At 38.3% G+C, this 21,531-nt stretch overlaps 2 protein-coding genes across 2 annotated transcripts; both read left to right on the top strand.

The window, feature by feature from the left end:
- The first annotated feature begins 1,967 nt into the window (after positions 1-1,967).
- Positions 1,968-19,978, top strand: OR51E2 (olfactory receptor family 51 subfamily E member 2). Its single transcript, XM_019715775.3, has 3 exons — positions 1,968-2,105; positions 13,850-14,149; positions 15,908-19,978. The coding sequence occupies exons 2-3, from the start codon at positions 14,146-14,148 to the stop codon at positions 16,918-16,920; spliced, it is 1,017 nt and encodes a 338-aa protein (XP_019571334.2). The 5' UTR covers positions 1,968-2,105; positions 13,850-14,145; the 3' UTR covers positions 16,921-19,978.
- OR51C1 (olfactory receptor family 51 subfamily C member 1) lies at positions 1,988-9,846 on the top strand. Its single transcript, XM_074335874.2, has 2 exons — positions 1,988-2,105; positions 8,257-9,846. Exon 2 carries the CDS (start codon positions 8,292-8,294, stop codon positions 9,234-9,236), a length of 945 nt encoding a protein of 314 aa, XP_074191975.2. The 5' UTR covers positions 1,988-2,105; positions 8,257-8,291; the 3' UTR covers positions 9,237-9,846.
- Positions 19,979-21,531: the final 1,553 nt, after the last annotated feature.

The raw sequence follows: 21,531 nt of genomic DNA, 5'->3' as shown, positions 1-21,531 counted from the left end.
ATCTTTTGGAATAAACCATAATATAAGACCCAGTCTTATTTTCAGGGAAACACGGTATATGACATTCTGGAAAAGGCAAAACGATGGAGACAGTAGGGGCTGGAAGGAGGTAGGAATTAATAGATGGAGCACTGAGGATTTTTAAGGCAATGAACACACCCCATATAACACTTTAATGGTGAATACACGTCACTTTACATTTGCTCATATCCATATATTGCACAAAACCAAGAGTGAATCCTAATGTAACCATACAGGTCTAGGTTGTCCCAACACCTATGTGATGTACATCAGTGCATCTCAAATATGAATGTCACATGAGTCCCTTAAGTATCTTGCAAAAATGCACAGCATGATTCAGTACATCTGATATTCTGTATTTCTAAGAGCTTCCAGGTAATGCCCAATTGTGATAATACAGGATGATCTCCCCATCTCAAGGTCTGCAACTTTAATCACATCTGTAAAGTTCCTTCCACCATGTGAAGGTAACATTCACAGGTTCCAGGCTTTAGAATGAGGACATCTTCTGGGTCATTACTTTGCTTACCTCAAATACTTGGCATAATATCTTGGGCATAGAATGCATAATAAAATATTATTGTTTTGTTATTATTTTTGTTACATTATAAATAATAAACTATTTCAAGCCAAGACATTTTCTGTGGTGAAATAGACTGGGTGGTGGGGTGAGATAAGAATGAAAGCAGGAAGAATGGTCAGGAAATTGCTGAAATTATCCAAGTGAGAGATAATTGTGACTTGGATAAGGGGGGCATTTGTGGAGGTGATGAAGAGTGATCAAATTCGGGTTATATTTTCAAAGGTATTAACAGGATTTGCAGGTTTGTATGCAGAGTGTAGGAGACAGAAATCAAGAATGACTCCAAGACCCATATGCTCAAGCATGGTCCAGAATGGTGGGAATATCTGAGGATGTAAAGGCGCCATAAGTAGAGAAGATGGACAATCTACAGCAATCTGTGTGTACTATTTACTAAAGACTAAAGAGGGCACTAGTCACCTCATTCCATCATCCACCTACCCAAATTCCATGGTATAAGATCCTCAAAATTTGAACACAAGTGGGGAAAACCCCAAATTATTGTGATTAGTTTTCTTCCACTTAGTGGGCTGGATTTCCCAAATAGGAAATAGGTTGAATTATGAAACAGTAAATAAAACTTTATTTCTGCACACCTGAGTTGTGGGCTGAGATTTTTACCTACTATATTCATCAAGCACTTGGTTCATGACTCTAAGATCACCTTATCATTGGTTATCAGCATTGATAATTATAGGTTAACCTGTCTGTTTTCTACACTAAACTGGGCATTAAAAACTACATTGTATTTTTATTCATCTTCAGCACTTAGTATGACGTTTGAAATATAGGACACTCATAAAATATTTACTAGATATATGTATGGATAAATTAGTTATATTTTTCCTAGTTGTAAAGAGAAGACACTAAGAAATACAGGTAGGCTAATGAAACATGACTGTTGTGAATAATGATAGATGCTAAGGAGTTACGGGATAGAGTGTGATTTACAATTACGAAGGAGATGACTTTTAACCATCTGGTATAAAAATTGTTTTTTAAAAATTCTCTTCAGAGTTGCTGCTAGTAGGCATGGGCTTTCTTGCTACGGTGATGAAATTTTTCTAAAATTAGACTGTGTTGATGGTTGTTGCGCAACTGTGAAATTACTAAAACCTATTGAATTGTACACATTAAATGAGTGAATTTTATGGTATGTGAATTGCATCTCAAATTTGTTTTTATAAAAAATACCTTCCATAAAAGGGCACAAAGACAAAAAATATATTACATCAGCCTATGAAACACATAGCCACAGTAAGTAATTGCATAATGGAACAGATATAAAAAGACTATAGAAGGCGAAAAAAGTCTTCTGGGAACTTCCCGACACTGGAGACACAGTGAGCTACACCACCACAAGGAACTGGCCTCTCAGCTCTGTGACTGTCTCCAACCAAGCTGGAATAAGTCTCATAAGCTCGGATCTTCCCTGGAATCTAAAGCCTCCTCAGCCTTCTGAGTCAGCGAGAGGGACAGACAGAAGTGCTGTATGGGCTCTGTAAGTAAAATTGTTTTATTCATTGAAAACACTCGACTGAATGAGCTGAGCTTTCTTATGCACAGGGAAGAATTTCCTCACGTTGTGCCAAATTAGATTAGATAGTGAGGTGGTGGACTGGGGTAGATGGTAGAATTTGTAGAATTATTTATTCTCAGGAAATCAGTAAAGAATAGGCATTTTGTTCTGTCTGGTGTTGGTTGGATAGCTGGTTGTTCATTAGTCAAATGACTTAATCAGTGTACTAATATATTTTTCATGGTTAGTGTGGTTGGGTGCTTGGGAAAACCAAAGATGTTGTCAGGAGCTGAAAACCTCATTTCTAAGCCCAGTGATTCTTACTTAAAGTAACAACAGCAACAACAATAAAAATAAAAAAATAAAAAAAACATTTTGAACACCCATTGCATGCCAGGCACTGTTTGAGGCAAAGTGCATATTCTACCACATAGATGAGGAAAATTTACGTTACTTGCAGGCGACGCAATAGGTCTTGAGAGCGTGAGCATCGGAATTAAAACGAACTGGATTTAGAATCCCAGCTCTGACATTCACTAGTTATGAGTGATCCTAAATATGTTTAATAAACTCCCTGATACTCAGTTTCTTTATCAGAAAGTGAATTTAAACTGAATTTAATAATACCTGCCATATGGTGTTGTACTAAGAATTAAAAGAAAATGTTTATGAAGTGCTTAGCACAGTAATGTTCACAGAACAAGTTCTAATAAATGGTAGCTATTGTTAGGAGTAATATGTTATTATTATCATTATTATTATTATTATTGCTATATAGGTCTCAAAATTAGTGTTTGAACAAGGATCTCAATCCAGATCAGTCACACACTATAACCATGACATTGTCAGTGGCTTGGACAATAGTGATAATGACACATGGTCTCATTCATCAGTTAAGGATATAACCACAAGCTACAGCTCGTAACTGTGCAATAAAAGTAGAGCATTATTATGATCTAAGTGGACAGGAAAATTAGTTGAGAGACTGCAGTTTATTTCTCACAAGAGAAAATGAAGGTTGTTCATGGGTAGAAGAGGATGAATTAAACAGATTTGAGGGTGATGGCAGCACAAAAGAGTAGCATAGAGGAATTATTGTGCCTTCCACTAAGGATATCCATTAGTCCCCCTTTGTTGTTTGATATGAACAATTACATTTGTTGATGTAAAAAAAATGCAAAGAAATATAGCTTCAAGTACTCACTACCACCCAGATTTCCATTACTTAGCCTTCATATGTAGACATCATGAGGGTCTAGTTTTTGACATTTCAGAAGTAGAATCAATAAAAATTTAATGAATATTTGTATATAGGCAATGAGAGAGGGGGAGAAGAATGTGTGTATGTCTGTGTGCATGAGGAAGGTAATTCTAATTAGATGATATGTTAGAGTTTGGTGGCATTTACTACTAAATAAAGCATAGGAAAGAGAGCCAGTTTTGGAATAGGGGAAATACTCTCTGGCTCATATTGAGACTGAGGTAGCTGAGGGATTATGGATGAAGAGGTCCTTCAGGGGGAAATAAAAATTTTATTCACTTTTTATTCACTGGCACTAAGCTTTAATTTGTTCTTTGAACTGCTACCAGTTATTTTTCTAAATTGTTCATTTGAGCACCTCATTCTAGCTTCACAATATATTACTGCCTTCAAGTTTAAGCCCAGAAACTTTGCCACAGCTTTAAAAATTCTGTCAACTTTTGAAATATAGAACTCAGGAGAGGCCATAATTAGATTTCAGATTTGGGAGTCATCTGGATATAAATGCTATTTAAAGTCATGGGAATAACTAAGATATCCCAAGGAGGGTATATGGAGGGCATGAAAAGTAGAAAGATTTCTTGGAAGAAAAACAGACTCCTAAAGAACACCACAGTTAAAAGACAGAGAATAAAAATACTGTTTTGTAAACAGGGGTGGAAGCCCACAGAATATCACTGATGGTAATAAAAAGAAAGTTTCAAAGAGGAGATAGTTGACATTGAAAAAAACTGAGATAAGGGTGAATGAAACAAATCTGAAAATAAAATTTGGAGTTGTTATTTGTAAAGTCATTGGTGACATTAGTTGGACATTTTTCTGCAAGTCGTTAGAGAAAGAATCCAGACTATTACTGAAGGTAAAGAAATAATAAAAGCAGATTTTCCAAGAACATTTTTTTGGTCATAAAATATATGGCTGGAAATGGAGGGAGAAACAGGGTTTGTGTCTTTTGCCCTCACTAGCTAAACACAGTGTCCGATTATGAGAGGTGGTCAATATATCTTGGTTGCATTGGATGTGTGTTGAAAATACCTACAGAAAAGTGGGAAGCTTTCATTAACGGGTGAGGGTAAAACTTGAGTGTTGTAGAATGCCAAAAGGGAGCCAATCGTACAAAATAAGTTACTAAAGAAGGAAAAGAATGTTGTTGGAGTTAAATTAGAAGAGATGAAGAATGATTTGTTTACTTATTCATAAAATATTTGGAAATGCCTGGCTCATGATGCCCTGCAACTGAAATCTAAGTTCCTTATCCTTTCCACGGAATGCAAGATTTTTCGTGGACCCTGTCAATTGCTTCAGTTCACATTTAAGACTCCAGCATATCAATTTTCTTGTAGTTGTCCAACAAACTGTATTTTGTTATTGCTTCATTCAGTCTCTGCTCACATCTTTATCTATGTCAAAAGCACACTTTTCCGGCTTTTCATCCTTGTGAACTCACCCATTTATCAAAGCTTTATACAATGACATTTCATGTACTCTGTTAAGATTTCTTGGAACTAATAATTCTTAACAAACACAGAGACACATTCTTGTATACACATACTCAGAATCTGTCACTCCACACCATTTCTGTCTTACCATTTAGAAACATCGTATCCTTGTGCACGCTGCAACTAGCAGTATTTCTTTGTGTCTTACTCTTCTGATATGTGCCTCATACAGTACCTGGCATGTAGTAGGTGTTCAAAATTGGTAATTTTTCATTTCGCATTTTCATAAGGTTTTCAGCCATATAAAAATGAGGCCCTGGCAACCTCTTTGGTTTTTCTCAGGCACCAAACCACTGTTAGTTTCCTTCCTTTATATCCTTAGTGTTGACACAATACACAGTGAGCTCCCATTTAATATTAAAACGAACTAAGTGTTTATGATGGATGATCAAGAGCTTAGGTGAAGTTATTGGCTCTGAAAGGGAATAAAGAATCCCCTATGTCTGACCCTAGTGTGGATGAGGAGAGGATGCAAGAAGATACGGCTGTAGAGCAATGGAAAGGAAGGAATTTAAGGGAGTTCTCTTCTGCAAGGCTCAGCACAGATTGTTCAACTTATGCTCTATGTTTTTCTTCACTCTTTCAGCCAGAAAGGGAAGGAAAAAACTGACAAGAAGAATTAAAATGAGCAATGGCTAAATTGTTTGAATTAATGAAATAATGTAACGGGGTCATGAAGAAGTTAGGATGCAAGAGAAATTGTTCAGATAACAATTTATTTAAAAAAAAAAAAAAAAACTGATCTTTTATAAAATTTCCTAAAACTCAATAACAAAACTTCCAACTCAATCATTGCATATTATCATGATAATCATCATGAAAAACATTGTGATAGCCAGAATTAATCAACATATATGAATGCTTTCTGTGCTACCAAAACCATTTTTATTATTCATCACTGTACACTAGATATTAAAGTTATTTATAAACAGTGCTAATCTTTGTTCCTCACTTGATTATAAATTCTTTAAGAGGGGTTTTGTTCATGTTGTGCATGACTTCTGACATAGCATTATGCACAAAGTAGGTGCTCAGTAAATGTCTCTGCGGTTATATGGCAAAAGCAAAGAAAGAAATTATAAGTTCATTCTGGCACAACAACACTTTTTACATATGCCATTCTAAAAGCCTGGGAATACTTCATCTCAACTTACACAAAACGTAAAAGTCTTTCAAGCATTAATTTTCCTGAATAGTCTTCTCCAAATACCCCAAACCTTTGTACACAGAATTGAAATGTTCCCTATTTCATAATTGTTCTACCCCCTACTAACCCCAGGAAGTTGTTAACTTCAAAAATGGAGTACTAGGTTCTATGAATTAATAGTAAATAAACAGGTCAAAGATTTGTGGAAAATCAGAGGTGAACCTACAATTTTAAATTATCATGTCGTTCATCTAACAAATACATTTTTAGTTTGTCCTTCTGATCAACATGTGTTTTTAAAAACTAAGTATAATTAATAAAAATGTTTTTCAGAAATCAATCTATTTATGAAAAGTGCTAATAGAACATATTTACTTTTTAATTTTTCACAATTCATTGTGAAATGCGTGCCAGTTTGGTAAGGTTTCATTTGTGTATAATGTCAGCTGTATTCATGACATTCAATAAACAATCACTGGCAGTAATGCAAAAAAAAATGTTCCTTTTCTTAATGAACATTCCCCTTCTGTTAACTGTCATTTCTGTTATGAGGCTTAATAATACATTTCCCACAGTAATTTCATTGGTTCCCTAAGGATACTCTTGTTACTCTTAACTTTAGAGTCTCAAGTTATAGTTTACTTATTTGGTCAATCATGTAAATTAACACATTTTTCTCTAATTTTCCATTTAAAAATTTCCCAATTTTTAAACTAATATTTATTTAGGAAACCCTTCAGGTGACACTCTATCTGGGTGAACCCGTGTGGCCTGGGAACACTTAGGTTCCCCTGAGGAACAGTTACCTTAACATTGGCTGCTTCGCACTGATTGAGCCCTCTCCAGGAACAGCCCTAATCTCTGTTTTTCTCCAGGTCCCTTCTTGCAGTCTAGTTTGCAATTTTCTACTTGATGGGGAAAAAAAAAAAAGAAGAACGTGATGTTTACCATAAAGTTATACCTTTCCTTCCAAAGCAAAACAATAATAGTGTATTAAGTATCTCTTGAAAAGTATGTCTTAACAAAATGGAGAAAATCTGTTCTGAAGGACAACTAGTCTTCAGGCAGATTGAGGAGAGAAATATATTTGAACATGGCAGCATGTTGTGTCAAGTGCTGACAGAGACCTCTGTCCCTATCATGGTAAGTCTCTGTTCTAACTCCCCATCTATCCCAAAAGCAACACCATGTGCGTGTCACTGTAAACGTTAGATACTGTAGATACCTGTGCCTGACTGACTGGTGCCTAAATCATGTATTGTCATTTTACATGTGTTACTTGTATTATAAGTATCTCTTTCTCAATATTTTCCAGCTTTCCAAATTATCCTAAGAGTCTCTGCCTTCTACTTATGGCCGATGTAATATTGCTACTCCATAGCCCCAATCTATTTTTCTCTTTTGTCAACTATACAAAAAAAAAAAAAAAAAAAAACTAACCTGCTACCTCTTTGTTACAATTTAAACATTTACATATACACAAGGGAGTATTACTCAGCCAAAATATAAGATGAAATACTACTATTTGCAACAACATGGATGAATCTTGACATTATCACGCTAGGCAAAATAAGTTAGACAGAAAAAGTCAAGAACCCTATGATTTCACTCATAAGTGGGATATAAAACAGAAAGCAACAAAGGAACAACACAAACCGACAAAGAAACAAAAACTCATAGACACAGACAACAGTTTAGTGGTTAGAGTGGTAGAAGAGGGAAAAGGGGGTCAAATATATGATGACGGGAGGAGAACTGACTCTGGATGGTGAACATACAATGCAATATATATGTGATGTATTATAGAAATTTACACTTGAAACCTATATAATTTTACTAACCAATGTCACCACAATAAATTTAATTTAAAAAATTCCAGAAATAATAAAATACGATTGGCCAATCTTGGGTAAAGTGTCTTTACTTAGTCCAGTCACCTATGAGTAGAGGAGTGAAAGGAAAGGTCACATAGTATAAACATAGCTACAAGCAAAGGTCCCCAGGAAAGAAAAATGGTGGGCTGAGGCAAATACAAACCTAAAAATTTAAAAACAAATTTAAATGGAATCTACTACAGCACTTGAAATCTTACAATACTTTTATCAATTTAAATGAGCCATTCATATTTATGTAGTATATAGATACTCATCTTGGTTATATTTAGATTCAATAGAATTGTTTTTAACCAGCTTAATTTTTTAAATGTAGCTTTTTTTATTGTTGCAGAGTTTCATGTTGGAATTCTGTACTTTTAATCCAGCATGTCCAACTTCCAGAATACCACATCTTCTTCCATAATTTTCCTGCTAACTGGTGTTCCCGGGCTGGAAGACTTCCACATCTGGATCTCCATTCCTTTCTGCTTTCTCTATATAACTGCCCTCTCAGGAAACAGTCTGATTCTCTCTGCCATTGTCACTCAGCCCAGCCTCCACGAACCCATGTATTATTTCCTCTCCATGCTGTCTACCACTGACCTCGGCTTGTCCATATCCACTCTGGTCACCATGTTGGGTATATTCTGGTTTGATGCCAGGAAGATCAGTTTTAATGCCTGCTTGTCACAGATGTTTTTCATTAAACTCTTCACTGTCATGGAATCCTCAGTATTGTTGGCCATGGCTTTTGATCGCTTTGTGGCCATTTCTAAGCCTCTCAGCTATGCAACCATTTTAACTGATTCCAGAATAGCTCAAATTGGAGTGGTAATTGTCATCGGGGGGACACTAACGCTGACACCAATGGTAGCCCTTCTTAAAAGACTGTCCTTCTGCCGCAGCCGCGTGCTCCACCACTCCTACTGCTTCCACCCTGATGTGATGAAGCTCTCCTGCACAGACACCAGGATCAATAGTGCAGTTGGGTTGACTGCCCTGATCACCACTGCTGGGGTGGACTCGATCCTCATCCTCCTTTCTTATGTTTTGATTATTAAGACTGTGCTCAGCATTGCATCCCCAGAAGAGAGGAAGAAAGCCTTTAGCACATGCATCTCCCATATTGGGGCTGTTGCTATTTTCTATATTCCACTGATTAGTTTATCCTTTGTTCACAGATTTGAGAAACAGGCCCCACCCTATGTACATACTATGATTGCTAACACCTACTTGCTGATCCCCCCTGTCATGAACCCCATTATCTATAGTGTGAAGACCAGACAGATACGTAGGGCTGTAATAAAAATCCTCCATTCCAAAGACACATAGAATCATAGAATTCTAGAGACAACCTACATCAGGTCATGTTATTAAAAAAACAGAACTGGTACTCATTGAAGGTAAGTAAACAAATATTTTATATTAAGACTGGGGTATATTTAGAATATCACCTAGTTTGATCCCTTTATTTTACAAATGAGGAGACAGAGACATAAGAATGGGAGGCATAAACAACCTAAAGCCTAAAAGCCCTAAATCTAGAGTTTCTCCTCCCCATCACCTTTCACTTTAAACTGTTGTTAATCCTGCCAACAGTCTTTCTCTTCTTAGTTCACCCACTTCACAGCAGTTAGAATGACAGATTATAAAAATAAATAAATAAATAAATAAATAAACAAACATCACTCCTTTATGAGAGTTAGGTAGTTATTTCCTAACTGTAGTAATAATTTTAACTAACATTTGCTATTATTTCCTTTGACCAGTCATAGTTCTAGGTGTTTTTTACATATATTAACACATTTTATATCCAGACAACATGATAAGGTAGTTACTTCTAATATCAGTGAGAAAACTGAAGCACAAAATGTTAAGTAGCTTACTTAAACAGCTAGTAAGTGACAAAGCCATCACTTCACATCCATGCAAGCTGACTCCAAGGTCCTTCACATTCTTTACTTTAATGCTATATTGCTGCATATAATGTAATCTATGTATATATAATTATATATATACATAATTTATATATATATGTACATATATATCAGTAGTACTATATATGTATATATATATATATATATATATATATATATATATATATATATATATATATATAAGTTTATATAATTTTTACTGGGGGACATAAAAAGCAAATATAAAATCAAAGACACAACTCTGTCCTCTACAAATTTTCAACCAAATTATAGAGGAAAAGCCCAAAACAAAATCTTCAAACCTCACAAGTTTATTTCTACCTGATGTTCTTCCTCAACTAAGCATATTCCAGAATATCTCTCCACCCTCTATCAACTTTCTGCCCTAGCAGAACCTGAAAAGTTGACTACAGATTGCGAATGAGTTATAATTTGTGTCATTAATTTACAGCTGTTTTGATTTGTGTCATATATTTCATATAATGGTTTAATCCAGCAAGTTGATTATTTTTTCCAACCTGGGTATAGCCATTAATTCTCAAAATTTGAAAGCACATATTTCAGTGACACATTGGAATCACTCAGTAAAGATGGACCCTACAGCTGGTATCAGATCCAGCAAAGAAGTGGCAGTAATCATTCAGATCCACAAGGAGATTATTAAGTGACTACATTACTGGCTATGTAATAAAGATGATGTCAAAATCCTCAGAATGATTAACAATAACATTTTTAGTCTCATTTATTGTTAGTCTTCATCTCCCTGATCTTTGAATGCTGGAATGTCCCAGGACTTTGTTCTCAGATCCGTTTTGTTTTTGTTATTTTGTTTTTTCTCCTTGTTGTATTTCCATTTTGGGTCATCTCATCTGGCTTTGTAGCTTTAAATACCATCTATATGCTGACAAATCCCAAATTAATATTTATACTCCAGACTCATGTCCAACTGTGTCAATATCTCCATTTGAATGTATCAGTATCTCCACTTGAATGTCTAATAATAATGTTAGATTCATTGTGTCAGAAACCATATCGTAATGTTCACATTAAGGAAAAGACATGCTCAACTACAGTCTCCCACAACTCAGAAACTCAGCCTTTCAAGTTGCTGAGATAGAAGACTTGGAGTTAGCCATGACACCTCTCTCTCCCACTCTACACCCAGCAAATGCTAGAGACAGCAAATGCTGTCGCTTTCTTCCAGATATTCCAGATACGGATATCTGTAATCCAACTACGTTTTGCCACCTCTACTGCTACCACCATTGTCATCTTGGACCTGAAATGTAATAGTCTCCTGATGGATTTTCCTTCATCCACTTTTGCTTTACAGTCTATTTTCCCCACAGTAGTGAGAGTGATTGTGTCAATACATAAGACAGATCATGTCACTTCCTCTGTTCAACATGTTCCAGGGACCTTGTCTTAACCAGGGAAAAATCAGTCATTATATCTTATATCTGACTCTCATCCCTAATCTCAATTTCATCTCCTACTACTCTCCCCTTTATTTACTCTACTACACACACACAGTAGCCTCTGAATATTTCCTTAAACTCGTCAAACTTCAAAATCAGACTTCACACTTGCTGTTCTCCCTACTGGAATATTCTTCCCCAAGATACCCACACGATATACTGCCTCATTTCACGCAGGTCTCTGCGTAAGCATCACCGTATTACATTATAAAATAATAATAATAATAACAGCAACACCTCTCCCTCAATTCCTGTCTCTTCCCTATCCACCTTGTTTTAAGTTTCTAGCACTTTCACCACCCAAAAACATATTACATATCTGTTTATTGATTTTCTTGTTTTCCCATTACAAGGCAAAATCTTTAAGAATAAGAGCTTTGTTTCATTTATGCTGTCCTCCAGACCCTAAAACAGGGCCTGCCACATAGTGAAAATAATAAAATACCTGATGATGTGGCCCTACTGACGTTGCAAGACTTATTGCCTCACGCACGACAAACAACTTGCATTTCCTTAACCCCAACTGCTCTAGCTCACTTTCAAGCCTCCCACAAGCTATTACCTCTGGCTCTAGCCGTCTCACTCGCTCCCTTCTCCTGACTTGGAAGTGACCTTTCTCCAGAGACTTTTTCCTGACTTCTCAAGTCTTTCTGGTGTCCTTTACAGGTGTTCCTGCAGCACCAGGTGCTCCTTTCTCATGCATGGTGTTCCTATTCAGAATCGACTGTAACCATCTCCCCAAAGTAGACTCTGTGCCCACCTCTCAAGACCAGGGACCATGTCTTATTCACTGTTGGAAATAACTGAAAAAGTTCAGATGAAATGGACTTACAGACTGAATGTTTGTTTGTTTGTTTGAACACATGACATGAGATAGGCTATGGAGAGAGGAAAGAGAGAAAGAGAAAGAGAAAGAGTGACATGGGCTAGAGAAGAAGGATGGGGGTACTCAGAGTCCTAAAAATGGGAAGGGAAAGAAGGAACTTCAGTCTCAAGAATGAGATAGCCAAAATGTTCACACTACTTCTACAGGTATTTCTCTCCCACCTCACCCCATACACACTAATGTATAAACAGCCTTACTGTCCAACAATCCTGGAAACTTGTAAACTCCACCCCTAGGGGGTGGATAATTTGGACACTTCTGAAATGGGTGGTTTGCAGAACAAATGTCATGTTCTGACTAAGGTGGGCAAGCTCACAGTGAAATGGAGACTTCCTAAAAGCCAGAACAGTAGACACATACCGCTGTTGTGGCCATTTGAATTCAGAGTTCAAGTGCAAACCCTTAAATGTTCTACAGAACATGTGGCACTATATGATTCAATTCCCCATCACCTCTCGGATTCCATCTCCCCACTACTTCTCCCCCTTGAGTCTCTGCTCAGGCACAGTGGCCTCCTTGTTGTTCTAAACTACCAGATATACTCCCTTCTCAGGAACTTTATTTGTAGCTTCTGTAGCTTCTTCCTGGATTGGCCTGCCTCAAATAGCTCCATAGATATATTTCTCACTCCCTTCAGGCTTCTCCTCAGATGTCTCCATTATGTGAGGACTTCCCTGGCAACTTCATTTAAAACTTCAACTTCCCCCTTAATATTTTTCTTCCCTTTATTTTTTCTCCTTAAGATGACTCAACATCCTATTTGGTTTTTCATATTAACTCCATTTATTGTCTGTCTCCCTCACTAAAATGTATACTCCATGAGGGCGGGAGTTTTTGCTTTGATTTTGGCTTGGGTTTGAGTTTTTTGTCTATTTTTCTTATTACATTGTAAGCCCTTAATAAATATTTGTTGAATGTGAGTGAATAGAGTCAGAACACCTGCTTCTCCAACTGATATTATCACTAATTTACTATGTGACCTAAGGCAAAGAGCCTTTATCTCATTTATTCTTTTTTAAATTACTTTCAGGCGTATAAAACAACATAACAATTAGACATTTACATCCCTCACAAAGTGATAACCCCAACAAATCTACTACCCATCTGACAGCGTACATAGCTATTACAATACCATTGACTACATTTCCTATGCTGTACTTTAGATCCCATGACTATATATATATATATTATAATATATATATTATCCCTTTATTTTTGAATATATAATATAATATAATATATATATTATAGTTGACATTCAATGTTATTTTATATTAGTTTCAAGTGTACAGTGCAGTGGTTAGGCATTTATATAATTTATGAAGTGATTCCCCCAATTAAGTCTAGTACTCATCTGACACCATACATAGTTTTTACAATGTTATTAACTACATTCTCCATACTGTTTTTCACATCCCCATGACTATTTTGTGACTACCAATTTGTACTTCCTAATCCCTTCACCTATATCACCCACCCCGCTAAACCCCCTCCCATCTAGCAACCATCAGTTTGTTCTTTGTATCTATGAGTCTATTTTTGTTTTGTTCTTTCATTTATTCTGTTCTTTAGATTCCACATATAAGTGAGATCATATAGTATTTGTCTTTCTCATATACCTTATCTATTCTTTCTGTAACACAGGTGCAATAAAGAGTGGCTTCCATACATCAAGGTCTGTTCTGTCAACTGAAAGAAAAGATGGGAAATGAAAAGCTGAAGAAATGCATCCCTTTATTTTTGAATGATGAGATTACACTTTTTGGTACCCATCTTGGTTTTTAAAGAGGATGTGAACTCCTAGAACCTAAGGATATACTACGTACGCACGTTGACTAGTGTGTTGGGCAAAGTCACTAATTTGGAAAGGCACTGATTGTGGTTGATGGTGGAAGTTTGAGTCCTTGGAAGAGTGGAGATAATTGTGGGAAGAGCCCTATATGGGTAAGTGTGGGAGTAATAGCAGAGACAGTCGGCCCTTTGTGATTATCCCTCCCCCCAGACAGAAACAGTGGGAAGCCTGTGGGAGTGACATAAAAGAGGACATGGAAATATTGCCCCCTGCCTGCCATGCCCCAGTGGCCTCAGTCCACGCTCCCACAACCTGTTTTCATGTGCCTCCTGGGTAGCATCATGAATACGACCCTGGTTTATAAATAAGCCTGTGCCTGAAAGGACAAGCCCTCTCCGACTTCTCCCTCCAGTAGGACTGCACTGTTTTCAAGTGAGTAAATCTCACCTGGGTTTGGGCAGCCTAAATTCCTGCCATCCTAAGGAACTTTAAAGACCCCACAAACTGCCTCCTGGCAGAGCAGGGGGAAGCCCTTGTGTGTCACCCACACCTGCAGGGGCTGACAATAAGTGTCCCAGAGCATTAGCTGGCAGTCCAGAAAGGCAAGAAGTATGAATGCAACAGCCACATTCAGACCCAAAGAGAAGTGGAAATTGGGTCTAGACAGGGGTCACTTTAGGCAGAAGACCAGGCAACATGGGAGAGAGACATGCGTTCTTCTGGGATAGGTAACTGGGGAGACAAGATGGTACAAGTCTTAGACTTCTGTCAGCAAAGCAGAAAAGATGCTCTGTGGACAGTGGCGTCAGGACAGTATTTGACTTTGTGGCCAACAGGAATCCTTGTATCTGTAAGTGCTGAATGCAGTAGCACAGGCAAGAAACCCTGAGAAAGGGAGAATATGTTACTATGCTCCCCTGGCTACCCACCATGCCTGCCCTTTTCTTTACTTGGGCCCCATTTCTCTCAGACACAGAGGCCCAGTGATCTGGCCTCCCTCCTCAGAACTACCCGACACTTTTCAGCCTGATCTGTTTGGAATTCTAAAGCTCTCTCTCCAAGCTGTCTATGATAGATACATAGATGTTTGGCTGTATACAAAATACAAGCTATCTTTTATCTCATTGAAGGAGGCCATTAGCTGCCTCTGAAAAGGGCTTTTTATTCTCTGACAGCAGCTGGGGTCCAAAGTTGGGAATCTGTATTTGTCTTTGCACAAGTTCTAACACTTATCCCAAAAGGCTAATAATTTGGTTATGTGTCTATCTTCACCCCTTGGAAGGGGATCTGAAGGGCAAAAGATGTGTGTTTAATCTCTGCATCAGCAGCATCTAACAAATAGCCTTGTACATAGTTGGTCATAAAGGAAATGCTTATGTAATAAATAAATAATTGAAGGAAAGGAGAGGAGAGGAGGGGAGAGGAGAGGAGAGGAGAGGAGAGGAGAGGAGAGGAGAGGAGAGGAGAGGAGAGGAGAGGAGAGGAGAGGAGAGGAGAGGAGAGGAGAGGAGAGGAGGACACAACCCTATCTGGAAAGGTTTCCCAATGGTATCTCTTAACACCTGTCTGAAAAAACAACCACCCAGTAGCTGTACAATAAAGGTATGGACACAAGTCTGAGGGAACTTGGGAAGACTGCATTTTGGGAAGTCTTCCAAAAAACAATACTTGGAAGACTAAGTATTATTTTTTCCAGGTTCCCTTTTAAAAATAGAAATGGCCCTTGAAAGTAATGATTGATAAATGAATCTGAGCTGTCCCTTTCCCCTTTGAAAGAAGGCTTCAGAGCTTATGGGAGAGCCTAAATGGCTTGGAAGAGGGAGGACAGAGTAAGAGAAGAAAAGTTACAATGCTTTCAGTCCTCAGGTTTCCAGGACTGGCCTCTCTGACTGTGCTCCATGTCCTAGCAGGCTACCAGTGTGACCTCACCCTCTACAGTGCCTCCTTCTCGGTGCCAGCTATGACTTCCTGCAACTTCACACATGCCACCTTTGTGCTTATTGGTATCCCAGGACTTGAAGAAGCCCATTTCTGGATCGGTTTCCCCCTATTTTCCATGTATGTTGTGGCAGTGTTTGGGAACTGCATCGTGGTCTTTATCATAAGGATGGAGCGCACCCTACATGCTCCCATGTACCTCTTTCTCTGCATGCTGGCAGCCATTGACCTGGCCTTGTCCACTGCCACCATGCCCAAGATCCTCGCCCTCTTCTGGTTTGATTCCCGGGAGATTACCTTTGATGCCTGCATTGCCCAGATGTTTTTTATTCACTCTCTCTCAGCCATTGAGTCTACCATCCTGCTGGCCATGGCCTTTGACCGTTATATAGCCATCTGCCACCCATTGCGGCATGCCGCAGTGCTCAACAATACAGTGACAGCCCAGATTGGCATGGTGGCCGTGGTCCGTGGATCCCTCTTCTTTATCCCACTGCCTCTGCTCATCAAGCGGCTGGCCTTCTGCCACTCCAATGTGCTCTCACACTCCTATTGTGTGCACCAGGATGTGATGAAGTTGGCCTATGCAGACACGTTGCCCAACGTGGTCTATGGTCTTACTGCCATTCTGCTGATCATGGGTGTGGATGTCCTGTTCATCTCCTTGTCCTATGTTCTGATTATACGAACAGTTCTACAACTGCCTTCCAAGTCAGAGCGGGCCAAGGCGTTTGGAAACTGCGTGTCACACATCAGTGTGGTACTGGCCTTCTATGTGCCTCTCATTGGCCTCTCAGTGGTACACCGTTTTGGAAACAGCCTCGATCCCATTGTGCATGTTCTCATGGGTGATGTCTATCTACTTTTGCCCCCTGTGATCAATCCTATCATCTATGGTGCCAGAACCAAACAGATCAGAACACGAGTGCTAGCTATGCTCAAGATCAACTGTGACAAGGATCTTCAGGCTGTGGGAGGCAGGTGACCCTTACCACTCCACTTTCCCTTATCCTTAATGGTTTGATGTAATGATTAACTAATGCTAGCTTAATTCCAGTTTCCTATAAGCATATCAATGCTTTTCTCTGGTTTGACCTCCAAATTCTGCCTCTGCTTGGGGTGAAATTTGCAGAGGTATCGTGATTCCCTTCCATAGGTCAAAATGTTATTGATATCCTTACTATATAAAAAGTTTATATTAGAAAATCCACCACTACACCAATAAGTAGTAAAAGAACACAAAAAGGAGTGACAAAAAATACGATTGGCTTTGAAATAGGAAAAAATTATTCCATATAACTAGTAATCCAAGAAACTTATATTAAAACAATAATTAGGCAGCATTTTGCCAGTCAAATTAGCAGTTTTATTAATTAAAATTAACAATAAAAAAGGAGATTGTGTTGAAATGTATATTGTTGAACATCACAGCTGATGGTATGTTGGCAATATGTAGCAAGCTCTTTTTTAAAGTTATATGTTTCAATGTTGAAATCTCACTTTTAAAAATGTATTCTAATACAATATCCCTAAGTGCAGAAAACAGGTTTTTCACAAAATATATTAGTTAATTATACCACTATTTAGAGTAATCACATATTAGCAATCCTATGGCATAATATATAAAAGTAAGGAATAATAAATTCAAGTATGGTCCGTTTACTTAATGTGATATTATGTGGAATAATCCATACTATGTGGTCTTAAAATTCTCTGCTATAAAATGAAACATGCTTATAGTGCTTATCATGTAAAAAATAAATAAATAAATAAAGACACACGATTAAAACAAACTTGTAAAACAAGCTATGCCTTGAAGAAAATGTGCTCAAATTCCTAGTGACTTTCTTTTGTTTCTACTTTCTACATTTCTTTATTATGGAGGTCTTGTTTACTTGACATGAACAACTTTTAAAATGGGGAAAATGAAACTGAAAATTTACATAAACCAGGGATTGTCAGACCTCTGTTGGTTCACTATGCGTTACCTGGGAATTTATCTAAACCCTAAATAATAATGCCAATGAACATATTTTGAATGCTTACAGTGTTCCAGGCATTAAGATAAGTGCTTTACAGGTTTTATCTGACCTTCACAACTTTATTTGTACAACTGTAAAGATGCTGAATACATCTTTCCTCAACCTCTGATGAGAAGCTGAAATCTGACTATAATCATTGGGCCTATGTGTTTCCTCAGTAGCTTTACTGAACTAATCTTGGGTGGGGGATTTGGGGGGATAAACCATGCAGGAGACTCTAATCTGTGGGCTCTTGGAGGGAACCTCAGATACTTAACCTCTTTCCTGGAGAAAGGCCCTCCTAGCACACGAAGTCTGACAATGAAGTTCGTGAACTTGTTGAACGAGGTTGGTAAATTTTTTTGATATCAGAGGGATTATTCATTATGAATCTGTACAAACAGCTAACCAAGTTTACTATTTGGAAGTGCTGAAAAGGCTGCATGGAAAAGTTAGACAACCTGAGCTTTTTGCAAACAATTCATGGCTCTTACATCACGACAATGCACCAGCTCACACAGCACTGCCTGTGAGGGAGTTTTTAGCCAGGAAACAAATAACTGTATTGCAACACCCTCCCTACTTACCTGATCTGGCCCCCAATGACTTCTTTCTTTACCCGAAGATAAAGGAAATATTGAAAGGAAGACATTTTGATGACATTCAGGACATCAAGGGATATACGATGACATCTCTGATGGCCATTCCAGAAAAAGAGTTCCAAAATTGCTTTGAAGGGTGACTAGGCTCTGGCATCGGTGCATAGCTTCCCAAGGGGAGTACTTTGAAGGTGACCATAGTGATATTCAGTAATGAGGTATGTAGCACTTTTTCTAGGATGAGTTTGTGAACTTAATTGTTAGACCTCATGTGTATCTGCAAGCATCAAATTGTGATTCCCAAAGTCATGCAGCTAATCAATGCTGATAGACCAGGGCTGAGGGAAAGAGAATGGAAGAAATGGGTGACTTCCCTAAAAACAAACAAACAAACAAACAAAAACAAACAACAACAACAACGAAGTGATGAATGCCCATGCTCTATAAAAGTGGAGATTCAGGTAGTGGGCCTTACTCCAAATAAGGAGGTCAAAGGCCTCATTTTATGAGGTCAAACACCTTATGTCTCTCCCCACAACCTCTATCCTCTTCTATCTTCCAGTGCATTACTCCACCTCAATCACACCCTCCTGCCAACTTCCATGTGCCCAAAGGCATGGCCAGATCAACAATTTAATAACGTGTGTGTCTCTTGCTCCCAAATCCCTCATTGTGTCCCACCACAGCCCAACTTATTCATATTCTATTGTTGTCTCCCCTACCCTTCCCTCTGCCCTAAGATTTTTATTTTTCAAAAGTCACCTAAAGACTTGTATCCCAATATTCACAGCAGCACCTTTCATAATAGCTAAAAAGGTGGAAACAAACCAAGTGTGAGGTACCTAAAGTAGACAAAGTCATAGAGACAGAAAGTAGAATTGAAGTTACCAGGGGCTGGGGGAAGGGAGGATGAAGAGTTATTGTTTAATAGGCACAGAATTTCAGTTTGAAATGATGAAAAATTCTAGAAATGGATAGTGATGATGGTTACACAACAGTGTGAATATACTTAACCCCACTGAATTGTACACTTCAAAATTGTTAACCACTAAACTATTGTCTGTGTCTATGAGTTTCTGTTTCTCATTTGTTTGTCTTGTTCTTTTGTTATTTTTGGTTTATAGAGGGTAAGGGGAGTGGGGGTGGGAGGTGAGGGTAAGGGGGATCAAATATATGGTGATGGAAGAACTGACTCTGGGTGGTGAACACACAATGGGATTTATAGATGATGTATTACAGAATTGTACACCTGAAATCTATGTAATTTTACTAACAATTGTCACCCCAATAAATTTTTAAAAAATTGTTAAAATGGTAAATTTTACGTTAGGTATGTTTTACCACAATAATCACTAAAGAATGTAAAATATCTCATTATCAATTATATGTCAAGAACATGTTGAAATGATTGTATTTTGGATATATTGGGGTAAAAAAAATATATCATTAAGGTTTTTAATATGTATATTAAAATAATAAAAATATATTATTAAGGTTTTCAAATATCACCCAAAGAGGACGATACCTAATCTCCTGTTTCGAGGGGAGGTCAGAGCCCTGGAATGGGATTTGGGAGCTCTGGGCTATATAGTTCCTGTTCTGCAACTAGGTGGGTGACCTTGTCTAGTTCACATTATCTCTTTGAACTAATCTATAATAATGGTGATTAAATCAGATAATCTCTGAATCCCATCCCCATTCTAAATTTATGTACTCTGAGCATTAAGAAGCCATGAACAATTCCAAAAGGCCTGCAAAGCTGAAACCCTCCAGGGATTCCTTGGGAACTGCTTTCTGACCCACAGAAGAAAGCCAGATCCCTCCCTTGAGGACAAACCTGCTGTTCTCCCAAACATGTTATCAACTTGATGTCCTACTTCCTGATTCTGCTATTTTGGGCTCTTTCCAAAAGCCAAACCTGCTCTCAAAGATTGGGGATTTTCCACCCCAGGAGATAGTCACGGGCTATCTAAAAGGAAGCCCAGTCCAACAGAAAGAATTAACAGTTCTGTGACTTGTCAAGTCAATGCACCCTTTGTGGGGCTTGTTTTCCTCATTTGTTTATTAGGGATGATAATATACGGTATCTACCCCTCAGTGTTTTTGAGAGAATTGTGTACAATAATCCATGTACAATTCTTAGCATACTATTTAGTACATAGTCTAAAGTCAATAAATACTCATTGTATTGCAGGGTGGCCTGCGGGGTCTCTGCTCCCACTCCCCACACAAGAACGCAGGATATGGTGAGGCCAAAAAGGAACACCCATGGAGCCATAAGTAGGGGAGTCATACCACTATATTCTCTCTGGCGGCACTATACTCTCACTGGAGGCTGGATCCACACTGTCCGCAAACCGCCATCCACACTTGCCAGCCCAGCTGCCATCTTCTTGCTAGCCCCCATTCTTCTCTTTCTGCTAGCCTAGCCACAGCAGTTATATTAGTGGCCAATGGCTCACTGGTTACAGCTGACGGCCAACTAGCCACAGCTGATGGCCATGCAATCACAGTTGATGGCCATTTACTACCTGAGCCAGGCACCTGTCTATGTGAGGCCGAGAGCCTGGAAACTGCTTTCTGGGGCTCTGCCCCCACACTCATTATTATTATTTCCATGGAGGAGGTGGGTAATCCCTGCCTCACAGGGATATTGAGGGGATAGAAATGTGAGTTAGTGCCTCTAACAAGCAAGCCACAGAGATTTAAAAAAAAAAAAAAAAAATTTATCAAGTCACCTTATCCTGGGAATTTGGTTGGAGCTTAAGATCTCGATCTCTCTCTCTCTCTCTCTCTCTCTCTCTCTCTCTCTCTCTCTCTCTCACACACACACACACACACACACACACACACACACACACACACACACGCACCAGTACCAGGATTAAGGCTGAGGGATGGGAAATAAGGAGGGAATGTGGTGAATGAAGGAAGTAGGATTTAAATGGGATTCAGATGGGATTGAAATGACTGATC

This window comes from Rhinolophus sinicus, chromosome 14, assembly GCF_057876585.1.
Source record: "Rhinolophus sinicus isolate RSI-liver-muscle chromosome 14, RSI-T2T, whole genome shotgun sequence".
Lineage (NCBI taxonomy): Eukaryota > Metazoa > Chordata > Mammalia > Chiroptera > Rhinolophidae > Rhinolophus > Rhinolophus sinicus.
This window is presented reverse-complemented; position numbering and strand designations above follow the sequence as displayed.

Coding starts and splice junctions, on each gene's coding strand:
- OR51C1 (XM_074335874.2), top strand. CDS start 8,292: ATGTCCAACTTCCAGAATACCACATCTTCTTCCATAATTTTCCTGCTA.